At 44.7% G+C, this 22,051-nt stretch overlaps 1 protein-coding gene across 1 annotated transcript in view; it reads right to left on the bottom strand.

The window, feature by feature from the left end:
• Positions 1 to 22,051, bottom strand: part of mlycd (malonyl-CoA decarboxylase) — a 45,271-nt gene that overhangs the window by 18,114 nt on the left and 5,106 nt on the right. The window contains exons 2-3 of the mRNA XM_078400758.1: positions 2,153 to 2,265; positions 618 to 774 (exon numbers count right to left, since the gene is read on the bottom strand). Coding sequence (XP_078256884.1) covers positions 618 to 774; positions 2,153 to 2,265 — 270 coding nt within the window. The remainder of the gene's footprint in view (positions 1 to 617; positions 775 to 2,152; positions 2,266 to 22,051) is intronic.

Below are 22,051 nucleotides of genomic sequence, written 5' to 3'. Positions count from 1 at the left end.
GAAGGAATGGGTTCATTTGATCCATAGGACTTCCAATAATGCAACAGCCTCATACTATTAATTTGGTCAGCCTAGAATTCATATCTGGGAGATTCTGGGGAAAACCTTGAGATTCACTGGTAAGACAGCTCCCACTGAGCCACACTTCGTGAATAAACATCACTTTTATTTTTGAGTATTCCATTGGTATATATTTTCTTTAATTTGTGAATGCTGTCTGCCTTGCGTATCCTGCAGGGACCTAAAAGGGATATGACAAGCTTCAATATCGACACTGACAACTGCAAAGCGGCTGCTGAGGACCGTGGCAGGTGGAGGAAGGACCTCCAGGCTGGCAAGAAACATCACGACAGCATGTGGCTCAAGACCCTGGAGCACAGGCGCCAACGCCGCAAGATGGTCAAAGACAGCAGCCACGGACTCCCCAGAACGACCAGAGATGACCTCACCTGTGGAAGGATCTGCCTGTCACGCATAGGCCTAGTCAGTCACACAAGAAAACGTAACCACAGATGAAAAATCCCCCTCTCCAAGCAGAACAACGCCAAGCCGCACCATCATCTCCCGCAGAAGGACGGATGCCAGAGAGAGAGAAATAGTAACAATAATGAGCTCACCTTTACATTTTTAGAGATATCATCTGTTAGTGCCACATGTAGAACTACCAGAGGTTCCCCAGGCATAGCACTGTGTGTGAAAACATAGCACCTTCTATAAGGTCCAACGCGACGTTTAATATCAGTCCAGCTTCTGACAGGATGCACTGCCTCATATCTGAAATAAATAATGTATTCAAATTGCATTCAAGGGTAGGAGATAGGAGAAGGGTTCTGGAACATGAGTTTAGGCAGCTAGGTAGACATTTAAAGGACTGGGCCTCAAAGGTTGTAATCTCTGAAAGAAATCTGGACTGCTTTCAGTACCGCAAGACAGTGAGCATAGGAATCAAAATATAGGTCAGATGGATGTATGGTTGAAAGGATGGTGTAGGAGGATGGGCTTTAGATCATCAGGACCATTTCTGCATAGGATGGGATTTGTACAAGCAAGATGGGATGTACCTTAACCAGTGTGGGGCAAACGAGCTTGATGGGGATATTGCTAGTGCTGTTGGGGGAAGTTTTAATTTAGTTGGCAGAGGAAGGAGGCTCAGAGAAGTGCAATCACATACAGGAAAAATCCTAAATCCAGTTGGCAGAACAAGCGAGTACATCAAAGCTAAATTGCATCTATTTTAAAGCAAGGATCATCACTGGGAAAAAAACATGAACTCAAATCTTTAATTCACAGATATCGTTGCCATCACTGAGTCATGATTGAAGGCTGAGCGGGACTGGCAGCTCATAGGGGGGTTAAAAGAACACACGATTGAGGTATATAAATCATTTAGGTGCATCTAGAGGGCAGTATTTACCTGGAATTTATTACCCGAGAATGGTTGAGCCCGAGTGGCTGAAAGTATCTAAGAAGGGTCAAGATGAGCACTGGAATTGCCTAGGTATAGAACACTATGGAGCAAATCTAGGAGATGGCATTAATACAGAAGGATGTCTAGTGATCGACATGGATAAGTTGGGCCAGGTGGCCTGTTTCTATGATTCAATTCTGGGACTCAAGGTAAAAGTGGAACTGAAGTCAGCAGTGGAAAAACTTCCACAGCTGAAATGCAACAATTAATCAAGTCCCAGACAAAAAATTATGTTCAACGAGGCAGATCATACACACTGATTATGTATTGAAAGCAAATTTAATAATAATGCCTCCAATTTTAATCTGGGCTGGTGAGCAAGAGAAGGATTTTAAGCTCATACACTACAAAATAAATCATTTTTAACTCCCAGATTCATTATAGTCTCACAAGTAGTTTCTCTACTCCATTCATTGATAAAATGGGCAATGCACCAATTTTCTCAGCATGAAATCTGCATACAAAATTTTATTTTAACTGAACGGTCTGTAGTCTACATCATGTAGTACAGGTAGTTGGAAGCATATAATTTCTTGTTAACTTTTGCCTTTAATAAGCCCTTCAAATGGCAGCCAGCTCCGAGTATAAAACTTGACCTTATTAAAAACATGCCTAAATTTGTTTATGGCTGTGCTGACATATTAGAGATTGCTTCTAGCATTGAGAGATCAAAAAAACACTTACTGACTAATTTTCTCCAGCAGATCACATGTAGATTGCCAGGTGACGCGCTCCAATTTCAAGAATCCTATAGAAAACCAATTTGAAAGCAGTGTCTTCAATGTCCCATTCATTTCCTGAAACACAAAGTTTGTCAGAAAATATAATCAATTACTGAGGCCCTGAAAAATATTCCTTTCTATTCAAACAATTCAATAAGGATACATCGATTGTCTGATGGTCGACCTGTCAAGTCCATTATTTGTTAAATAAAGAAAATTCAAAATCCTGTTAAATGGCTATGCCAGTTGACTAATTGGCCACAATCAGGAGCAATTTAATGCTATCCAATATGGCTTTGAATGCAATACTCAGACATAGAAATGCATTTGTCTTTACAATGGACAGATCAGTACCGTTTCCTTTTGAAACAATCTTTGTTATCGTTAGATGGTGGCATTGGGCAAAAAAGCTCATGGGGAATGAGATTGGGATTTAAGACGAATTCTATTCATGAACTTTGCGAGGAATACAATGTAGTAGCCAGTGAATACAATCTGGCCCAAAATACAATCTGTGCACATTTTTGTGGACAGCTTTGTGGACATTTGTTTGGACAAAAGAACATGGAGAATCGACATAAACAAGGGTAAACACAGCAAATAGTTACCCTTACAATTATCAGGGAAATACATGCTGCAAAGCTTTGAACCGACTTGTTATAGTGCACATTTTGGTCATTTACACATGCATTAACATTTCAAATGAAAATGTATATAATTTCTGAAAAAATATTATTTGAAATTACATATAAATAAGTTCACTTATAAAGGGTATTCAAAAGGAGCTACTAAGCCTCTTTGAAAACTCAGACAACCACACATTTCTAATTTCTCATAGATTAATTCTATGAATGTGATATTAACAATGTGCACACCTAAGCTACGAACAATCACTTAGAGTTCTAATACATCACAATTTCCAACTCAGTACAACAAAACAATCCAAACAAATTTGAACCAAGTTTTATGTTTTGCAAGAGCGTATTTCAGGAAGTGAATTTCTGTGCTCTTTGTGAATCAAGTTTGGAAACCTAGATGGATCTGCAATTCCCTTTGCAATGCAAAATACCTGCACAGAATTAACAGGGGGAAACTTCTGGATATGTCCTGTTGCTACTTCTGATGTGAAAAAGAATTGATGAAATAGAATAGAATGCAGTTGTTAATTGTGCGATTTCAAGAACGCTGTGCAGCCAATAATCACATGGTGGAAGTGGAAATGCACCAATAAACTATCTGCACAGACCACGGTGAAATTTTACCATTATTCTCATCTATACTAAAACTCTTGTTTGTTTGTTCGTTCCTGAACTACAGCCAAAACGGTACACGATAGCGCGACAATTTTAGGCCCACCTTATTCACCGACGTCCCTTTGGTGCTAATGGAAGAAGTTTAATCGAAATCGGTGTTATATTTTTAAAGTTATTCACATTTTAAAGTTTAAATCTATCTCCTATGGAGGGAGGGAGGGAGGGAGGGGGGGAAGGAGGGAGGATAATGGGGGTTGAGGGGGATGGAGTGGGGGGAGGGGGAGGAAGGAGAAAGGGGAGGAAGGGGAGGGGGAAGGAAGGGGAGGGGGAAGGAAGGGGAGGGGGAAGGAGGAAGGGGAGGAAGGAGGAAGGGGAGGATGGAGGAAAGGGAGGGGGAGGAAGGAGGAAGGGGAGGAAGGAGGAAGGGGAGGGGGGAGGAGGAGGAAGGGGGGGAGGAAGGAGGGGGGAGGAGGGAGGGTGGAGGGGGGAGGGGGAAGGGGAGGGGGAAGGGGGAGGGGGGAGGGGAAGGGGAGAGGAGGGAGGGGGGAGGGGGAGGGAGGGGGCGGAGAGGGTGCTGCACCAATGCGAGAGAGGTTTGGGCCCAACGGGACCACTTGGTCCAGTATGTATATAAATACAATCCTTAAAATTAAAAACGTCACTTAAGAATATATACAATGTAGAAATAAGTTCATTAATGTTGGGTATCAGAACTACCAACAAATTAAAAATGCAATCACATCACACACAAGTAAGAAAGTCTTTGACATGCTGCTTGATAACTTCAGTAGAAAGAATGCATGAAATGTATGTGTAAACGGTGTGGTGGTAGGGAGTGCAATTTGTGATTGCAAGATTGTAAGCTATTTTTATCTGAAATATAAATAAATAAATAAAATAATATATCAAATCTAATTCGGTATATTCCAATGTACAAATATCAGTAATCTCCTCAGTATATTGAGACTGTCTGAAGAAGGGCCCTGACCCGAAATGTCACCTATCCATGTTCTCTAGGGATGCTGCCTGACCCGCTGAGTTACTCCAGCACCTTGTGCTTTTTTAAATAAACCAGCATCTGCAGTACCTTGTTTCTATGGAAAAATATGATTTTTTTTTAAAATGCAAGCAGATGAAGAACGGTAAAATCCATCAGCACCTCGCAGCTTCAGATCTATATCATAGATCTCAATATAATCATGGTATCCTGCGGCTTACATTTCAAAGAAACTGTTTCTGCCAATTGAATGTTCTGACTCAGCATGCCATTAACAATATCTTTGGTCGAGTTCATTCCTGAACCATCAAAGAATTCAGGTTCCCAGGATTGTCTACTTCAACAGGCAATTGAAGTAATTTTGAAGTGAAGTTCTTTGTTGGCCAACAAGGCAAGCCATTTTCACACATCACTGCACCTAAGATAAGCTTGAGATAAATCATTAATTAAAACAGTTTTGATGCTTGTGATTGGGGAAAAAACGTTAATAGAACTAAACTGCTCCTAAGTTAGCGTTGTGGGATATTTTAGAGTTTTTGAAAAGGTGAATCCTTCTTCCGCAATGCACATAATTGAGTCTGAAGAAGGGTCTCGACCCGAAACATCATCCATTCCTTCTCTCCAGAGATGCTGCCTGTCCCACTGAGTTACTGCAGCATTTTGTGTCTATCTTCCACTTAAGTGACAACATTGGTTTTGTACTCAAGTCTTAGAACCGGGGTTGAAACCTTTAAGGTTCAGAGACAGATTTTCTTCCACGGAGCCACAACAAATACTGAATATGTTGTGTGCACATTGGAAGATCGCCTCATAATCAATGACATCACTGGGCCAATGCTCTTGCAAGTCACATTTTGAAGGAGAAAGTGTGAATTACCAATTTAAATCTTTTCACGGTAAGAATATTCACAAGACAAATAACAGATAGTTTAAAAAAAAAATTGATATAAAAAATATGAACAATCTCAAATTATTTTAATATTTTAGACTTTAGAGATACAGCACGGAAACAGGCCCCTCGGCCCAGCAAGTTAGTGCTGACCAGTGATCACCCTGTACACGAGCACTATCCTACACACTAGGGACAATTTACAATTTAACTGAAGTCAATTAACCTACAAACCTGTAGTCCTTGGAGTGTGGGAGGAAACCGGAGCACCCGGAGAACCCCACGCGGTCACAGGGAGTACGTACAAACTCCATACAAGCAGCACCAAGAGTCAGGATTGAAGTCGGGTCTTATGTCGCTGTAAGGCAGCACCTCTACCGCCACACTGTGCCACCCTCTTTGTTGTTACGTTTTAATACAATCGCAAATTTTTCGAATTAAACAATCTCACAATTTCTGTGGTTCTTCCTTGTCAAGAACTACCCTCTCTCCATTAGATCTGCTATCAGCATTCTCATCAAAAGAAACCCCAAACTCTCTTACCTTGAAAACTATCACCACGTCACCCAACTCCCTTTGCAATTAGTTACATTCAGATTTGATCCCCATCTTTTCTGGAACTTATTGTCTGATCATTCCAATCATACGTTTCACCTTTGTAGCATACAGTCGCTAATTAAATCTTCTGTGATTCTGACAGTTTATTCACCTCAGCCTGTCATGTAACCTTTCACACCATTAACCATATAACCATATAACAACTACAGCACGGAAACAGGCCCGTTCGGCCCTACCAGTCCACGCCGACCACTCTCTCTGACCTAGTCTCATCTACCTGCTCTCAGACCATAACCCTCTAATCCCCTCTTATCCATATACCTATCCAATTTACTCTTAAATAATAAAATCGAGCCTGCCTCCACCACTTCCACCGGAAGCCCATTCCATACATTAATAGCACTGTCCTTCTCCAAAGCCGAGCCCTTGGTGGATCGGCACTGGTTTATGGGGTTTTATTATTTTGTCGTATTTGTTCACAGCCACAGAAGCACTTGGAATGGTTTCTGCTCTGTGCTACTGCCTCCAGGATTCTCAAGGACCAGATTTGCAGTAGTACCCCACCATGTGTCTCCAGATTACTTCAACCATCTCTACATTGTCAGAGTGCTTATCTAAAATCCATAAGTGGATAAGCAAAACGCGTTACTTCAGCTAAATAGTTGGGAAACCAACATCATTCCCTTTGGTCCCTACAACAATCAGTCCCCTTGTCACCAGCTCCATCGCTGGCAGTGGTCTTAAACTAAATCCACACAATATGCAACATTAATGTTTTTTCCTCCCCAACCAGAAAATTAGACCCACTTTTGCATGTCATTAATAAGGCCACCTACATCCTCTGTAACGTTGTCGGAATCTATCCTCACCCTGGGTCATCTACTGCTGGCTCGTAATCAACTTCCCCGCTACCCATTCCTTCTCTCCAGAGATGCTGCCTGACCCGCTAAGTTACTCCAGCATTTTGTGTCCACCTTCGATTTAAACCAACATCTGCAGTTCTTTCCTACACATCAGCTTCAGCCATAGAAACATAGAAAATAGGTGCAGGAGGAGGCCATTCGGTCCTTCGAGCCAGCACCGTCATTCATTGTGATCACTGCAGCAATCTTTAATCACAATCTTCCTCATTCCAACACTGAAATTCATCAACAAGCTTCCCTCTGGAGTGGAAATATCCCGCACGGTGAATCAGAAAGTATTCACCCTCAGCCGTCTCCATTCCAGACTCAAGATCATCCCCAACCCCATCATTAATCTACAGTATCAAATGATGCTTGCATTGGTGCATATTTGAAGACTGAAATCCAAGTCATTACTGACACCTCTGCTGAAGTGAATAAGAAATCAAGCCTTACATTAAAAAATCTTTACGATAATTCTCCTACCTTCACTACCCAACAGTGTTTCCTGATAACCAAGGTGCACAACGCAACCCTGGAAAATGTAGAGAGCCAGCTCTCAGCAAAGGCAGACATGCAGGATGAAATGTACTCCCATTTCTGGTGCAGCAACACTGCTTTTTAGCCATTGAGAAGTTTTTGAAGTCCAAGACATCATTCATGGTTCCAGGCTCATGTGGTCTGCAAAGGAGTGAGCTTCCAAGATGCCACCCAACCCAGGCGACTGTTTGTGTGCTAGCCACAGAAGCAGATCTACAATCACATATTACAATCACACTCTACTCTTAAATCTCTCTACACACTGTAAATGGCTCGATTGTAATCATGTCTTTCGGCTGACTGGATAGTACGCAACAAAAGCTTTTCAACTCGGTACACGTGGCAATAAACTAAACTGAACTGAACTGAAACAGGCCCTTCGGCCCACCGAGTCTGCACCAACCAGCAATTCCTGCATACTTACACTACCCTACACATACTAGGGACAATTTACAATTTTATCAAGCCAATTACCCTACAAACCTGTACGTCTTTGGAGTGTGGGAGGAAACCGAAGATCTTGGAGAAAACCTACGCAGGTCACGGGGAGAATGTATAAACTCCATACAGACAGCAATCGTAGCTGGGATCAAAACCGGGTCTCTGGTGCTGCATGCACTATAAGGCAGCAACTCTACCGCTGCGCCACCGTGCCACCGTGAGGTGTACAAGTCATGTTTTTTTTCTTTTAGACTGAGAGTGATAGGTGCCAGGAACACATTTTCAGGAATGGTGGTGGAAGCAGATGTGATAATGATGTTTGAAAAGCATTTAGACAGGCACATGAGCATGCAGAGAATGTAGGAATGTAGGGCGGCACGGTAGCGCAGCGGTAGAGTTGCTGCTTTACAGCGAATGCAGCGCCGGAGACTCAGGTTCGATCCTGACTACGGGTGCTGCACTGTAAGGAGTTTGTACGTTCTCCCCGTGACCTGCGTGGGTTTTCTCCGAGATCTTCAGTTTCCTCCCACACTCCAAAGACGTACAGGTATGTAGGTTAATTGGCTGGGTAAATGTAAAAATTGTCCCTAGTGGGTGTAGGATAGTGTTAATGTACGGGGATCGCTGGGCGGCACGGACTTGGTGGGCCGAAAAGGCCTGTTTCCGGCTGTATATATATGATATGATATGGATCATGTGCAGGCAGATGAGGTTAGTTTGGGCTGCACAAGCACAAGCATAATGGGTCAAAGGGCTTGTACCGGTGCTGTGCCCCTCTACATTCTATGTTTGAAGACAATAAGTCTCCACAATTCAAAATGCATGTGGAAGGAGGACATACCATCATAAACAACCTACCCACCTACTTGGTCAAGCTTTAGCTGCTCCATCTGAGCACAAATATGCACATTTCACACAGGAGATTAGTTATCTCAGAGCCAGAGCGAAAGTAAACCATCTTCAATCCTGAGCGACTGCGTAATTGAAGAGTCTCCAAAAGCAAATGGTAGAGATACCAGCAGAAGGACAATTCCGGCAAAGATTTTGAAAATATTGTCAACCCCTTGAGAATTCAAAATTTCATTTGGAGCCCTTTTAAATGTTTGGACAAAACTGCTTTGCTCATAACATAAGTATGCTCCTGTAAAAGACATTTCTTCATTTCAAGCTCATACACACGGTCTTCCTGTGATTCACGGAGTATGAGTTATTTAGGATCACAGTGAAGAGCACTATGATGATTCACACTGTTAATACTCTATCTCAGTGCCTGAGAGATTGGACCCAATCTGCAGCAAAACAAGCCTCTGTTGAGTGCTCATCCCAGCTGGCAAAAATATTTCAGATTGTAACTTCTGCATAACTGCAGTCAGAGAAGGAGTATGCCTTAAAGGAATTGCTAACATGCTGTATCATCAAGAGCTCAATTTTATTTCTTTGGTACTTCGAACACAAACTAATGGAATAATAAATCAGTTTGAGGGAAAAAAAATACAAGAAAATGACCGTTAAAAATAGATCAGCCAATTTCATTTAAATGTAGCTAATAACATTTTAACAATGTATGTTTTCACCAGCTGGTGGACGTAAAGGTTTAAAATAAATCAAAATTACTATTCACCAATTTTTGTTTAGTAACTGGAACCATTTAAATGTGTGCTATGCGTACAGCATCTGATCTCTGACTGCACTAGAGGTGGGAACTATATTACAGAAATGCTGGCACATCTGTATTTTTAAATCTATCTTAACCTCATCAAAATGACAAATCTAAACAATATTCTTAAAAGCCCTGATAGTTCTGTCATGTTTTCATAACATACTTCACTGAATCCATACATCCATCATTTCACTGTGAAGGAACAAAAATAAAGACCATTTCTTCCAACATTTTGAACTAATATTCCTTCCATATTTTCTAGTGGCTCCATTGGGAGAGTCATCATTGCATGACTGCTGACCAAATTCAATTTCTGTCATTTGTCAGGGATGTACCCAAGAGGTTCAACATTGTAAATTCATACAATATCTACAAAAATGTTTCCACACTGATAAAAGAAATACCATGTGTAGGAATGAACTGCAGATGCTGGTTTAAATCAAAGATAGACACAAAATGCTGGAGTAACTCAGCGGGACAGGCAGCATCTCTGGAGTGAAGGAATGGGTGACGTTTCGGGTTGAGACCCTTCTTCAGTCTGAAGAAGGGTTTCGACACGAAACATCGCCCATTCCTTCTCTCCAGAGATGCTGGAGTTACTCCAGCATTTTATGTCTACCTAAAGAAATACCATCATGGGATTCACTGGAAAACACAAGTTTAAAAAACTGTGAAAATCTTTAGCTGGTTAAGGCAAAAGTCTCTCACATCATTTCATTCATTAACAAAGCGTAGTCTATGTAGAGTCATCGAGTCACAGGGTGATACAGTGTGGAAACAGGCCCTTCAGCCCAACTTCGGCCAACATGTTCCAACTCCACTAGTATCACCTGCCCGCGTTTGGTCCATATCCCTCCAAACTTGTCCTATCCATGTACCTGTTAGTGTGCGGGGATCGCTGGTCTGGTCGGTGCGGACTCGGTGGGCCGAAGAGCCTGTTTCCGCGCTGTATCTCTAAACTAAACTAAACTAAACTAAACCAAAATGTGTTAGTTAATTTAGATAAAACAGTTAGTTTCTTAAATGTTGAGATAGTTCCTGCCTCAACTACCTCCTCTGACTGTTTGTTCCATACACCCACGTCGCTTTGTGTGAAAAAGTTACCCCTCAGATTCCTATTAAATCGTTTCCCCTTCACCTTAAACCTATGTCCTCTGGTCCTCGATTCACCTACTCTGGGCAAGAGATTGTGTGCATCTACCCGATTTATTCCTCTCATGATTGTATCCAGATTTATACAGATGTAATATTTTAGTATTGTTCTACCCGCAAGAAGATTCTGCAGCAAAGAAGCATCACTGTGGTTTTCTTTCTTTCTTCACGTCAGAATTAAAGGCTTACTGAGAGACAAACCCATTGAACACTCAGCAAATCACTAACAGTGCTAAACAATCAGCAATGTAGATCTGCAGAACAAGACTGCATCTGCAGATTTTTTGTTTTGATTTTCAAATCGATCCTTTTGCCCACAAAGCAACCACTCAAAACCTAAATATTGAGTTCTATAAGTTCCTGTTAAAAATGCTAACAATTGATAGGAGTAAGAGATTCCTCGTTTTTAGTCATTATTAACCTTTGGAACTTGCCAAAATAAAAATCAGTAGAGATAGCTCTACTGATTTTTATTTTGGCAAGTTCCAAAGGTTAATAATGACCTGTCCATCAGAATAGACCATGTCAAAGGCAAATTTTAAACCTACGCAACAATCTTTTCAACAAATTTTTGTTTAGTTTAGTTTAGCGCTGGTAGTGAGGTTCCGGCGGTGCAGGAAGGATCTGACTGGGAGGGCTCCCCTCACCGTCAGCCAAGCCAGGTCTTGGTGCTTGTTGGTGAGTTCTGGCGATGAGGCATTTTGCCAGACAAGCTGAGCAGTCTGCTCTGGGAACCACGCCACAGGATCCATGGAGTCATTCCCCTGCAGTGTCTGCAGGATATTCCGTGCTGACCACTGCCCGATGGACTTGTGGTCAAAGGTGTTGGTCCGGAAGAAACATTCCACGAGCGACAGATGGTGCGGCAATGTTCAGCTGACTGGCACATTGCGTGGCATCTGCGCCAGGCCCATCCTTCGCAACACCGGGGACAGGTAGAACCTCAGCAGGTAGTGGCACTTGGTGCCCACGTGCCTTGGCTCTACGCTCCGCCTGATGCAGCCACACACGAAGGTGGCCATCAGGATGAGGGCGACGTTGGGCACGCTTTTACCCCCGTTGTCTGCCGACTTGTGCATTGTGGCCCGTTGCACCCGGTCCATCGTCGACCCCCAGATGAAGCGGAATACGGCCCGGGTGATCCCCACGGCGTAGGAGGTAGGGACGGGCCACACTTGCGCCGAGTACAGCAGCCCCGAGAGCACCTCACACCTGATGACCAGATTTTTCCCTGTGAAGGAGAGGGAGCGCTGCTTCCACAGCTCCAGCTTCTTCCCCACCTTGGCTATCCGCTCCAGCCAATTCTTGTCACACACCTCAGCCCCCCCGAACCAGATGCCCAGCACCTTCAAGAAGTCAGGCTTGATGGTGAAGGGGATGGAAGATCAGTCGGGCCAGTTGCCGAAGAGCATGGCCTCCCTCATCCTGCGGTTTACCCTGGCCCCCGTGGCAAACTCAAACTGGTCGCAGACGCTAATCAGTCTGCGGACCGACCCTGCATCTGAGCAGAAGATGGCGACATCGTCCATGTACAGGGAGGCCTTGACCTGAGTGCCCCCACTGCCTAGCAATGTCACTCCTCTTATGCTCGCATCCTTCCTGATGGACTCGGCAAAGGGCTCAATACAACGGACGAACAAGACAAGGGAGAGAGGGCAACCCTGCCTGAGTCCAGACCTGACGGGGAAGCTGTCTGATTCCCACCCATTGATTTGGACTGCACTACAGATATCGGTGTAGAGCAGTTGGATCCACCTCCTGATTTCCTCCCCAAAGCCCATTTTGGAGAGCACGTCCCTCATGTACGTGTGCGATATCCTGTCAAAGGCCTTCTCCTGGTCCAAGCTGACCAGGCAGGCATCCACCCATCTGTCCTGCACGTAGGCAATGGTATCTCTCAGCAGCACCAGGCTGTCTGAGATTTTCCTGCCAGGTACAGCACAGGTTTGGTCCGGGTGGATCACCTGTCCCAGAGCAGACTTGACCCGGTTGGCGATGGCCTTAGACAGGATCTTGTAATCTAGGTTCAACAATGTGATGGGTCTCCAATTCCTTATATCATTCATCTCCCCCTTCTGCTTGTAGATGAGGGTGATGCTGCCCTTCCTCATAGAGTCTGACATGCTGCCGGCTAGAAGTATGTCGCTGTATACTTCCAGCAGGTCCGGGCCCACCCAGTTCCACAGAGCCCAATACAACTCTGCCGGTAAGCCATAGCTTCCGGGAGTTTTACTCGAGTCAAAGGAACGGATGGAGCCAGTCAGCTCCTCCAGGGTCAGTGGTTGGTCCAGACTCTCCCGCCTGCTGTCGTCCAAGACCTCCGTGATGGAGGACAGGAAGTTATGGGAGGCGGTGCTGTCTGTGGTCCTTATGTCGTACAAATCCTTATAAAAGGATCTGCAGAACCTCAGTATGTCTGTCTGCAAGGATGTTACCGAGCCGTCCTCCTCCCTAAGGCTGTTGATCACAGAGCTCCCCCTGTGAACCTTGTGGAAGAAGAAGCTGAGCACGTCTCATCCTGCTCCACGTGGCGGATCTTGGAGGATTCAGAGGTAAAGAGCCGAGCTTGCCGGCCCTTCAACTCTCTAATTTCCTCCCTCACATCCACCCCTCTCGACTGCAGAAGGAGCAGTTGCTGCAAATCTGTCTGGAGTTGACACAATTCCCTCTTACTCTGTCTTGCTCTCTGAACCCCTTTAGAGATGAAGAACTTCTTGATGTTCTCCTTGGTTGCTTCCCACTAGAGTGTCGGGGAGTCAAAGAGGGGCTTCACAGTTCTCCCACATGCGTAGTCCCTCTCTAGCTCCTCAATGTTCTCTGGGAACCGGCTACAAGTACGCAGCTATAGTTGCCAGATTTGAGCACCCACTTCAGCAATAACAGGATACAGCTTCTTTTTATTATGGAGGTGACATGCAAAATCTACAAACAGATGGCTTTACCATATATGGAATAAACCTGCTCCAAGTTCGCTATCTGAGCTAAACTTTCTGCACGTTCCAGTGCTCAAGGTACATAATAGGTACTCAAGGTACACAAGGGTCTCGACCCGAAACGTCGCCCATTCCTTCTCTCCCGAGATGCTGCCTGACCTGCTGAGTTACTCCAGCATTTTGTGAATAAATACCTTCGATTTGTACCAGCATCTGCAGTTATTTTCTTATACACAATAGAGGCAATTATCACATTGGGGTAACCAGACATGAATGCCGTTTCGTCCATTAACATCTTCCATGCAACTGACCATATACACAATAGTTAAGTATCTCAGCAACCAAATTAGCTGTCTGGGCTTGACTTCTGCAGTACACACATTTTTTTTGCCACATTTTCTTTAGTCACGCATCCCATCAACCTCTACAAGGCAAGGCTAGGTAGCCAACTTTATTTATTTATTTATATCGGCGAAACCAAGCGCAGGCTCGGCGATCGCTTCGCTGAACACCTGCGCTCGGTCCGCATTAACAAAACTGATCTCCCGGTGGCCCAGCACTTTAACTCCCCCTCCCATTCCAAGTCTGACCTCTCTGTCATGGGCCTCCTCCAGTGCCATAGTGAGGCCCGCCGGAAATTGGAGGAGCAGCACCTCATATTTCGCCTGGGCAGTTTGCAGCCCGGTGGTATGAACGTCGACTTCTCCAACTTCAGATAGCCTCTCTGTCCCTCCCTTCCCCTCCTCCTTCCCAGATCTCCCTCTATCTTCCTGTCTCCACCTATATCCTTACTTTGTCCCGCCCCCCTGACATCAGTCTGAAGAAGGGTCTCGACCCAAAACGTCCCCCATTCCTTCTCTCCCGAGATGCTGCCTGACCTGCTGAGTTACTCCAGCATTTTGTGAATAAATCGATAGGTAGCCAACTTTATCAGACCAGACCAGCGATCCCCGCGCATTAACACGAGGGACAATTAACAATTATACCAAGCCAATTAACTTATAAACTTGCACGTCTTTGGAGTGTGGGAGGGAACCGAAAATGTCGGGGAAAACCCACGCAAATTCCGTAGACTCACTCGTGGTCAGGACCAAATCCGGGTCTCTGGCGCTGTAAGGCAGTATCTCTACCGGTAAGCCTCCATGCCACCCAAGAACTGGTAAAAGATTGCTGAAGGAACTTTAGAAATGTATACCTAAACATCATTCCTGTTAGCATATTGGTGCGTTATGTTCTCAGAATTAGAATTGCAGACAATAACCAAAAATTATACAATGATTTAAGACCAATTGTATTGAAAGTCTTGAGAAACTGAGATTGTTTCCTTGAGTGAAGGGGAGGGCAAGAGCAGCTTTTGATAGAGAAAATAAGGTGTAACTATTCCCTCTGCAAGGTGTTTCAATAACGAGAAGAAAAATATAAAACAACAGGAAGGGAAATAAGGGATTTTTTTTTCAGAGACCAGTTGTTGTTCACTGGAATGTATTATTCGAGGGGGTAGAGGATAATTTAAAAGTAACTATCAAAAGGGGACTGAATTAATCCCTGCAAAGGAAAGTGCAGTTCTTTGAAGGAGCTAGAGTACACAAGATGGAGTACTAAACTGGGAGGCATGGTGGCGCAGCGGTAGAGTTGCTGCCTTACAGCGAATGCAGCGCTGGAGACTCAGGTTCGATCCTGACTACAATAGACAATAGGTGCAGGAGTAGGCCATTCAGCCCTTCGAGCCAGCACCGCCATTCAATGCGATCATGGCTGATCACTCTCAATCAGTACCCCGTTCCTGCCTTCTCCCCATACCCCCTCACTCCGCTATCCTTAAGAGCGCTATCCAGCTCTCTCTTGAAAGCATCCAACGAACTGGCCTCCACTGACTTCTGAGGCAGAGAATTCCACACCTTCACCACTCTCTGACTGAAAAAGTTCTTCCTCATCTCCGTTCTAAATGGCCTACCCCTTATTCTTAAACTGTGGCCCCTTGTTCTGGACTCCCCCAACATTGGGAACATGTTTCCTGCCTCTAATGTGTCCAATCCCCTAATTATCTTATATGTTTCAATAAGATCCCCCCTCATCCTTCTAAATTCCAGTGTATACAAGCCTAATTGCTCCAACCTTTCAACATAGCTCCAGCCTTTCAACTACGGGCACCATCTGTACGGAGTTTGTACGTTCTCCCCGTGACCTGCATGGGTTTTCTCCGAGATCTTCGGTTTCCTCCCACACTCCAAAGACGTACAGGTATGTAGGTTAATTGACTGGGTAAATGTAAAAATTGTCCCGTGTGTGTGTAGGATAGTGTTAATGTACGGGGATCGCTGGGCGGTGCGGACTCGGTGGGCCGAAGGGCCTGTTTCCATGCTGTATCTCTAAATCTAAAAAAATCTAAAATAAAAAAAATACAACTTGATATTCAACAAACAAGCCTGATCTGAAAAAGATAAATCAGCAATCTGCTCTATACATTCACAGTAACGTCTTGGCCAGGTAACCAATATTAATAGGTCTGAATCTAATCAGTTTTAGTGAATTGGATATTATGTGTTTTTTATCAAGCCAGCCTTCTTCTTCTTGCGTTTGAGGCAGCAGAAACTATGTAACGCCCTCCAGGCGCTGTAGCCAGTGCAATGTGCTGTTGTCGAGGGCCGTGAGGTCTACCCCTCCACCAGGGGGACGGAGGACAGTGCAGTCGAAAACGATGTGCTGCGCTGTTTGCTGGTCTGCTCCACACACACAGGCTGCTGATGAACGCAACCCCCAACGATGCATGTTGGCCTTGAACCGGCCGACCCCTGTGCGGAGCCGGATCAGGGCGACCCACTCTTTGCGGGGCGTGTCCGAGCCGGGTGGGGCTGTGGTGTTCGGTGCGACAGTGAATTGAGGAGATCGCGAAGTCTGTTCCCAGCTGGTTCTCCATGCTCCTAGTATGTTGAAACCGGAGCTACAGAAGGTCGCTGCATGACGGGAGAAAGGGTGACGAGATGACAGGCGTTGAGGTCCCAGTTGCTGTGAATCCTGGGCGAGGTGGTGCAAAGGATGTTTGGCGTCCGATGTTTGGCGTCTTGCACACCAGCCTATGAGTGAAGAACTCTCTGCAAAGCTTGGCGGGTGCGATACCTGCTGGCAGGAGATCCGTCGGGGTAGGGCGTAGGCAGCCAGTAATGTTCCGCATGGTGTTGTTGAGGGTGGCGTCTAGCTTGCTAGTATGAGCGCTGCGGCACCATGCTGGGGCGACGTACTTAGCGGCGCTGTACACGAGTGCAAGAGCACTGGTTCGAAAAGTAGATGTCCTGGTGCCCCATGACGATCCGGCCAAGCAGTGCAGGAGGTTGTTCCGTGCCGAGACTTTAGCACAAAGAGCTTCAAGGTGTTGCTTGTAGGTCAGCTGCCGATCTAGTTTCACCCCGAGGTATGTAGGAAATGGGTTGTAGAGTAGGGGTGACCCATTGAGGGTGACGGTTAGCTGGCGTTGAGCTTCCTTGTTGTTCAGGTGAAAGGCTGTTGTGGTGGTTTTTGCCACACTCAGTTTTAGTCTCCAGGTCTTAAGGTAGCCCGCGACAAGTTCCATATCCGCCGAGAGCACATCCTCAACATTTGACCAACTCTTGTCCGAGTGCAGTAGGGCCAAGTCATCTGCGTATCCATACTGGCGCGAGGTCGTTCGTGGCAGATTGCTGATATAGAGCCAGCCTGACATATATGAAGGCACACTCTGAAAATCATGGGTGCTCTGAGCAAGAAGAATTGGAGGACAGCATCTCATCTTTAGTCTTAATATCTTGCAGCCTTCCAGACTCAATATCGCATGAAATAGCTTCACAAAGCTCACTTTCTCTGTCTGTTTCTGAACTGGCCACACCTGCTCTAAGTTATCCATCTACAATATAAGCTGAGTTTTTCTATCCATTATCACGACCCGATTTGCTGGACATTTTCAACAGCTCTTTTTACATTTCTTTGTCTGTATTGTTTCTCTCTCTCGTCTCATAGCTTTTGTTTCCATGTTCTCTCTCTCTCTCTCTCTATAGCTGCTCCCATTAACTCATTTATTCTGGGGTGGCATGGCGGCACACCAGTAGAGCTGCTGCCTTACAGCGCTAGAGACTAGGGTTCGATACTGACTGCAGGTGCTGTCCATATGGAGTTTGTTGTCCCTGTCATCCCGTGGGTTTTCTCTGGGTACTCTGGTTTCCTCCCACACTCCAAATTCGTGCAGGGTTGTCCCTGGTGTGTAGGATTGTGTTAACGTGCAGGGATCGCTGGTCAGCACGGACTTGGTGGGCCGAAGCACCTTTTCCGCTCTGTAACTCTAAACTAAATTATACCGGACAACCTTTAGAATGTCACAACTACGGCCTCACTCTAAAAATATGCCCTTTCCCATCTCTTCTGCAACTTAAAACCAATTTATTTTTGCTCTTCCTCAGATGATGGATCTTTAACCTAAACATTAACTCTGTCCTCTTTCTACAGATTCTACATGAGTGTTTACAGTATTTTCATTTTAACTTTCAGATTTGCAGTCTACGCAGTTTTTTAATTTTGATTTTCAACTCAATGTCTTTGTCCACAAATCAACCACTCAAGACCTACAAATCAAGTTCTACGATTCCTGTTAGAGATCCAAACAATGGATGGGAGTAATAATAAGAAGAATAATGACTTATCTCTCATCATTCATGAATCATTGGACACTGCCAATAAAAAGCATCAGTAGAAATCACATTAGGAAGGATGCTGGTTAAAGCCGAAGATAGACACAAAAAGCTGGAGAAGTCTGAAGAAGGGTCTTGACCTGAAACATCACCCATTCCTTCTCTCCAGAGATGCTGCCTGTCCCGCTGAGTTACTCCAGCTTTTTGTATCTATCATTTGGACGAGGGAATTGAATGCAACATCTCTAAGTTTGCGGATGACACGAAGCTGGGTGGCAGTGTTAGCTGCGAGGAGGATGCTAGGAGGTTGCAGTGACTTGGATAGATTCGGAGAGTGGGCAAATGCATGGCAGATGCAATATAATGTGGATAAATGTGAGGTTATCCACTTTGGCGGCAAGAACAGGAAAGCAGAGTATTACCTGAATGGTGGCCAATTAGGAAAAGGGGAGATGCAACGTGACCTGGGTGTCATGGTGCACCAGTCATTGAAAGCAAGCGTGCAGGTGCAGCAGGCAGTGAAGAAAGCGAATGGTATGTTAGCATTCATAGCAAGAGGATTTGAGTATAGGAACAGGGAGGTTCTGCTGCAGTTGTACAGGGCCTTGGTGAGACCGCATCTGGAGTATTGTGTATAGTTTTGGTCTCCTAATCTGAGGAAAGACATTCTAGCCTTAGAGGGAGTACAGAGAAGGTTCACCAGATTGATTCCTGGGATGGCAGGACTTTCATATGAAGAAAGACTGGATAGACTGGGCTTATACTCGCTGGAATTTAGAAGACTGAGGGGGGATCTTATTGAAACATATAAAATTCTTAAGGGGTTGGAGAGGCTAGATGCGGGAAGATTGTTCCCGATGTTGGGGAAGTTCAGAACCAGGGGCCACAGCTTAAGGATAAGGGGGAAGTCTTTTAGGACCGAGATGAGAAAACATTTCTTCACACAGAAGTCTGTGGAATTCTGCCGCAGAAGGTAGTTGAGGCTAGTTCATTGGCTATATTTAAGAGGGAGTTAGATGTGGCCCTTATGGCTAAAGGGATCAGGGGGTATGGAGAGAAGGCAGGTACAAGTTACTGAGCTAGATGATCAGCCATGATCATATTGAATGGCGGTGCAGGCTCGAAGGGCCGAATGGCCTATTCCTGCACCTATTTTCTATGTTTCTATGTTTCTATCAGTAGAAGTCACATGCTCGCCCTGCCCATCAGAACAGTGTGTGTTAATGGCAAATTTAAAACCTACATTGATGAGCCAAAACATTATGACCACCTGCCTAATATGCTGTTGGTCATCTGTGTACCGCCAAAACAACGCCGACCCGCCGAGGCATGGACTCTACAAGACTCCTGAAGGTGTCCTGTGGTATCTGGCACCAAAACATTAGCAGCAGATCCTTCAAGTCCTGTAGGTTGCGAGGTGGAGCTGCCATGGATCGGACTTGTCGATCCAGCACATCCCACAGATGCTCAATCGGATTGAGATCTGGAGACATTGGAGGCCAGGGCAACACCGTGAACACGTCATCATTGGACCAGGCGACCTTCTTCCACTGCTCCAAGGTCCAGTTCTGACGCTCGCGTGCCCAATGTAGGTGCTTTCGATGGTGGACAGGGGTCATCATGGGAACTCTGACTGGTCTGCGGCTACGTAGCCCCATACGCAGCAGGGTGCGATGCACTGTGTATTGTGACACATTCCTCCCATGACGGTACGGCACGGTAGCGCAGCGGTAGAGTTGCTGCTTTACAGCGAATGCAGCGCCGGAGACTCAGGTTCGATCCTGACTACGGGTGCTGCACTGTAAGGAGTTTGTACGTTCTCCCCGTGACCTGCGTGGGTTTTCTCCGAGATCTTCGGTTTCCTCCCACACTCCAAAGACGTACAGGTATGTAGGTTAATTGGCTGGGTAAATGTAAATGTAAAAATTGTCCCTAGTGGGTGTAGGATAGTGTTAATGTACGGGGATCACTGGGCGGCACGGACTTGGAGGGCCGAAAAGGCCTGTTTCCGGCTGAATATATATGATGATATGATGATGACCACCATTACAATTTTCTGTGACTTATGCCACAGTAGACCTTCTGTTGGTTCGGACCAGACGGGATAACCTTCGTTGCCCTCACTCATCGATGAGCCTTGGGCGCCCAACACCCTGTTGCCGGTTTGTGGTTTGTCCCTCCTCGGACCACTGTCACTAGCTACTCACCACTGCTGACTGGGAGCACCCCACAAGCCTTGCCGTTTCAGAGATGCTCTGACCCAGTCATCTGGCCACAACAATTTGGCCCTTGTCAAATTCGCTCAGGTCTTTACTCCTGCCCAGTTCTCCTGCATCCAACACATCAACTTCAAGAACTGACTGTCACTTGCTGCCTAATATATCCCACCCTTTAACAGGTGCCATTGTAGCAAGATAATCCATGTTATTCACTTCACCTGTCAGTGGTCATAATGTTTCGGCACATCGGTGTATATAAAAATCTTTTCACACACTTACAGAGCGCTGACCATCCTTGCACAATAGCAACACAAATGGAAAGGACTCAAATTGTCTTATTAGCAAGTTTAGAAGAATACCAGGTTATACAAAAACAAAATTGCAAAATTATTTTGTATTCACAATGCTGCCAAATAAAAGTTACATTTTGTACAGCAATGACTTGCAGTGCATTTCAGAAAGCTGAATAAAGAGCAATTAAAACAATATTTCAAATTGGGTGACATGTTGATTGAGGATGTAGATTACTTGGGCAATGTAGCATTGCACACCTCAACATCTGCTGGAACAGCAGTGTTTGAAGAAATTTATCAAAATGCCAAGAAATTTGGAATTCTTCAACACAAAATAAACATGACATTAAAAATACACTAAGGTTTATGATGTAAAATTAGCAGAAGATAAATTACAACTGTAATAGATGTCATCTATCTTAGGGTAAAATGCACAAAGGCAAAACTACTTGTAATGCAATGAAACCGCTGAGAAAACGACCACCAAGCTTTCAGGCTCTGTGAAGTCTAGAACAAAATAAGCATTTCCATTAAAGTTTGGATATTCTAGTTATGAAGCAGTTATCATTCTTATCTTTCCTTATTGACAAGATGCATAATGATCAAACAGGATGAATTATTTTCAGATGCATTCTGGATTCGACTTTAGAGATACAGCGCAGAAACAGGCCTTTCGGCTCACCAAGTCTGTGCCGACCTGTGATCACCCGATGCACTAGCACTATTCTACACACAAGGGACAATTTTTATTGAAGCCATTTAACCTACAAATCTGCATATCAGGAGTGTGGGAGAAAACCAGAGCACCCGGAGATGTGGTCACAGGGAGAGCATACAAACTCCATACAGACAGCACCTGTAGTCTGGATTGAACCCGGGTCTGTAAGGCAACAATTCTACTGCTGCGCCACTGTGCCACCCAGAAATTGCCTTAGGAAAATCCGTAGCATCCGATGAACAGGCAAGATCAAGAATACAAAAACTCAAGGAAAACTGCTCAGTAAAACAATCAAATGCTGACACCCCCTTCAGCATTTCAGAGTGAATACAATGCCAGAAATCAAACATAAACCATTTCTCATAAAACTGGTGTAATTCAAAATTTAGATGGTAGGATTCATCAAAAAGATTCTGAATTCACACAAGATTTTTTTAAGACATCACTTATTAATTAGCAAATGCTGTCTGTAGCCTCCGGAGTAAATCAGAGAGAATAATTAATTTTAAAAGTAGTCATTTCAAATTTATTCTGGAGAATGTAAATTGCGATTTCCACATGGAATTTGTGCTTCAAGTCAGCTCTGTCTTCTAGAACATAATCCAAAATATTAAATAGTAAAAGATGGAAGCCTAGGTAGTCACATAAAAT

This window comes from Rhinoraja longicauda, chromosome 6 (genome assembly GCF_053455715.1).
Source record: "Rhinoraja longicauda isolate Sanriku21f chromosome 6, sRhiLon1.1, whole genome shotgun sequence".
Lineage (NCBI taxonomy): Eukaryota > Metazoa > Chordata > Chondrichthyes > Rajiformes > Arhynchobatidae > Rhinoraja > Rhinoraja longicauda.
The sequence above is the reverse complement of the archived record's forward strand: the minus strand, read 5'-3'. Positions and strand labels throughout refer to the sequence as shown.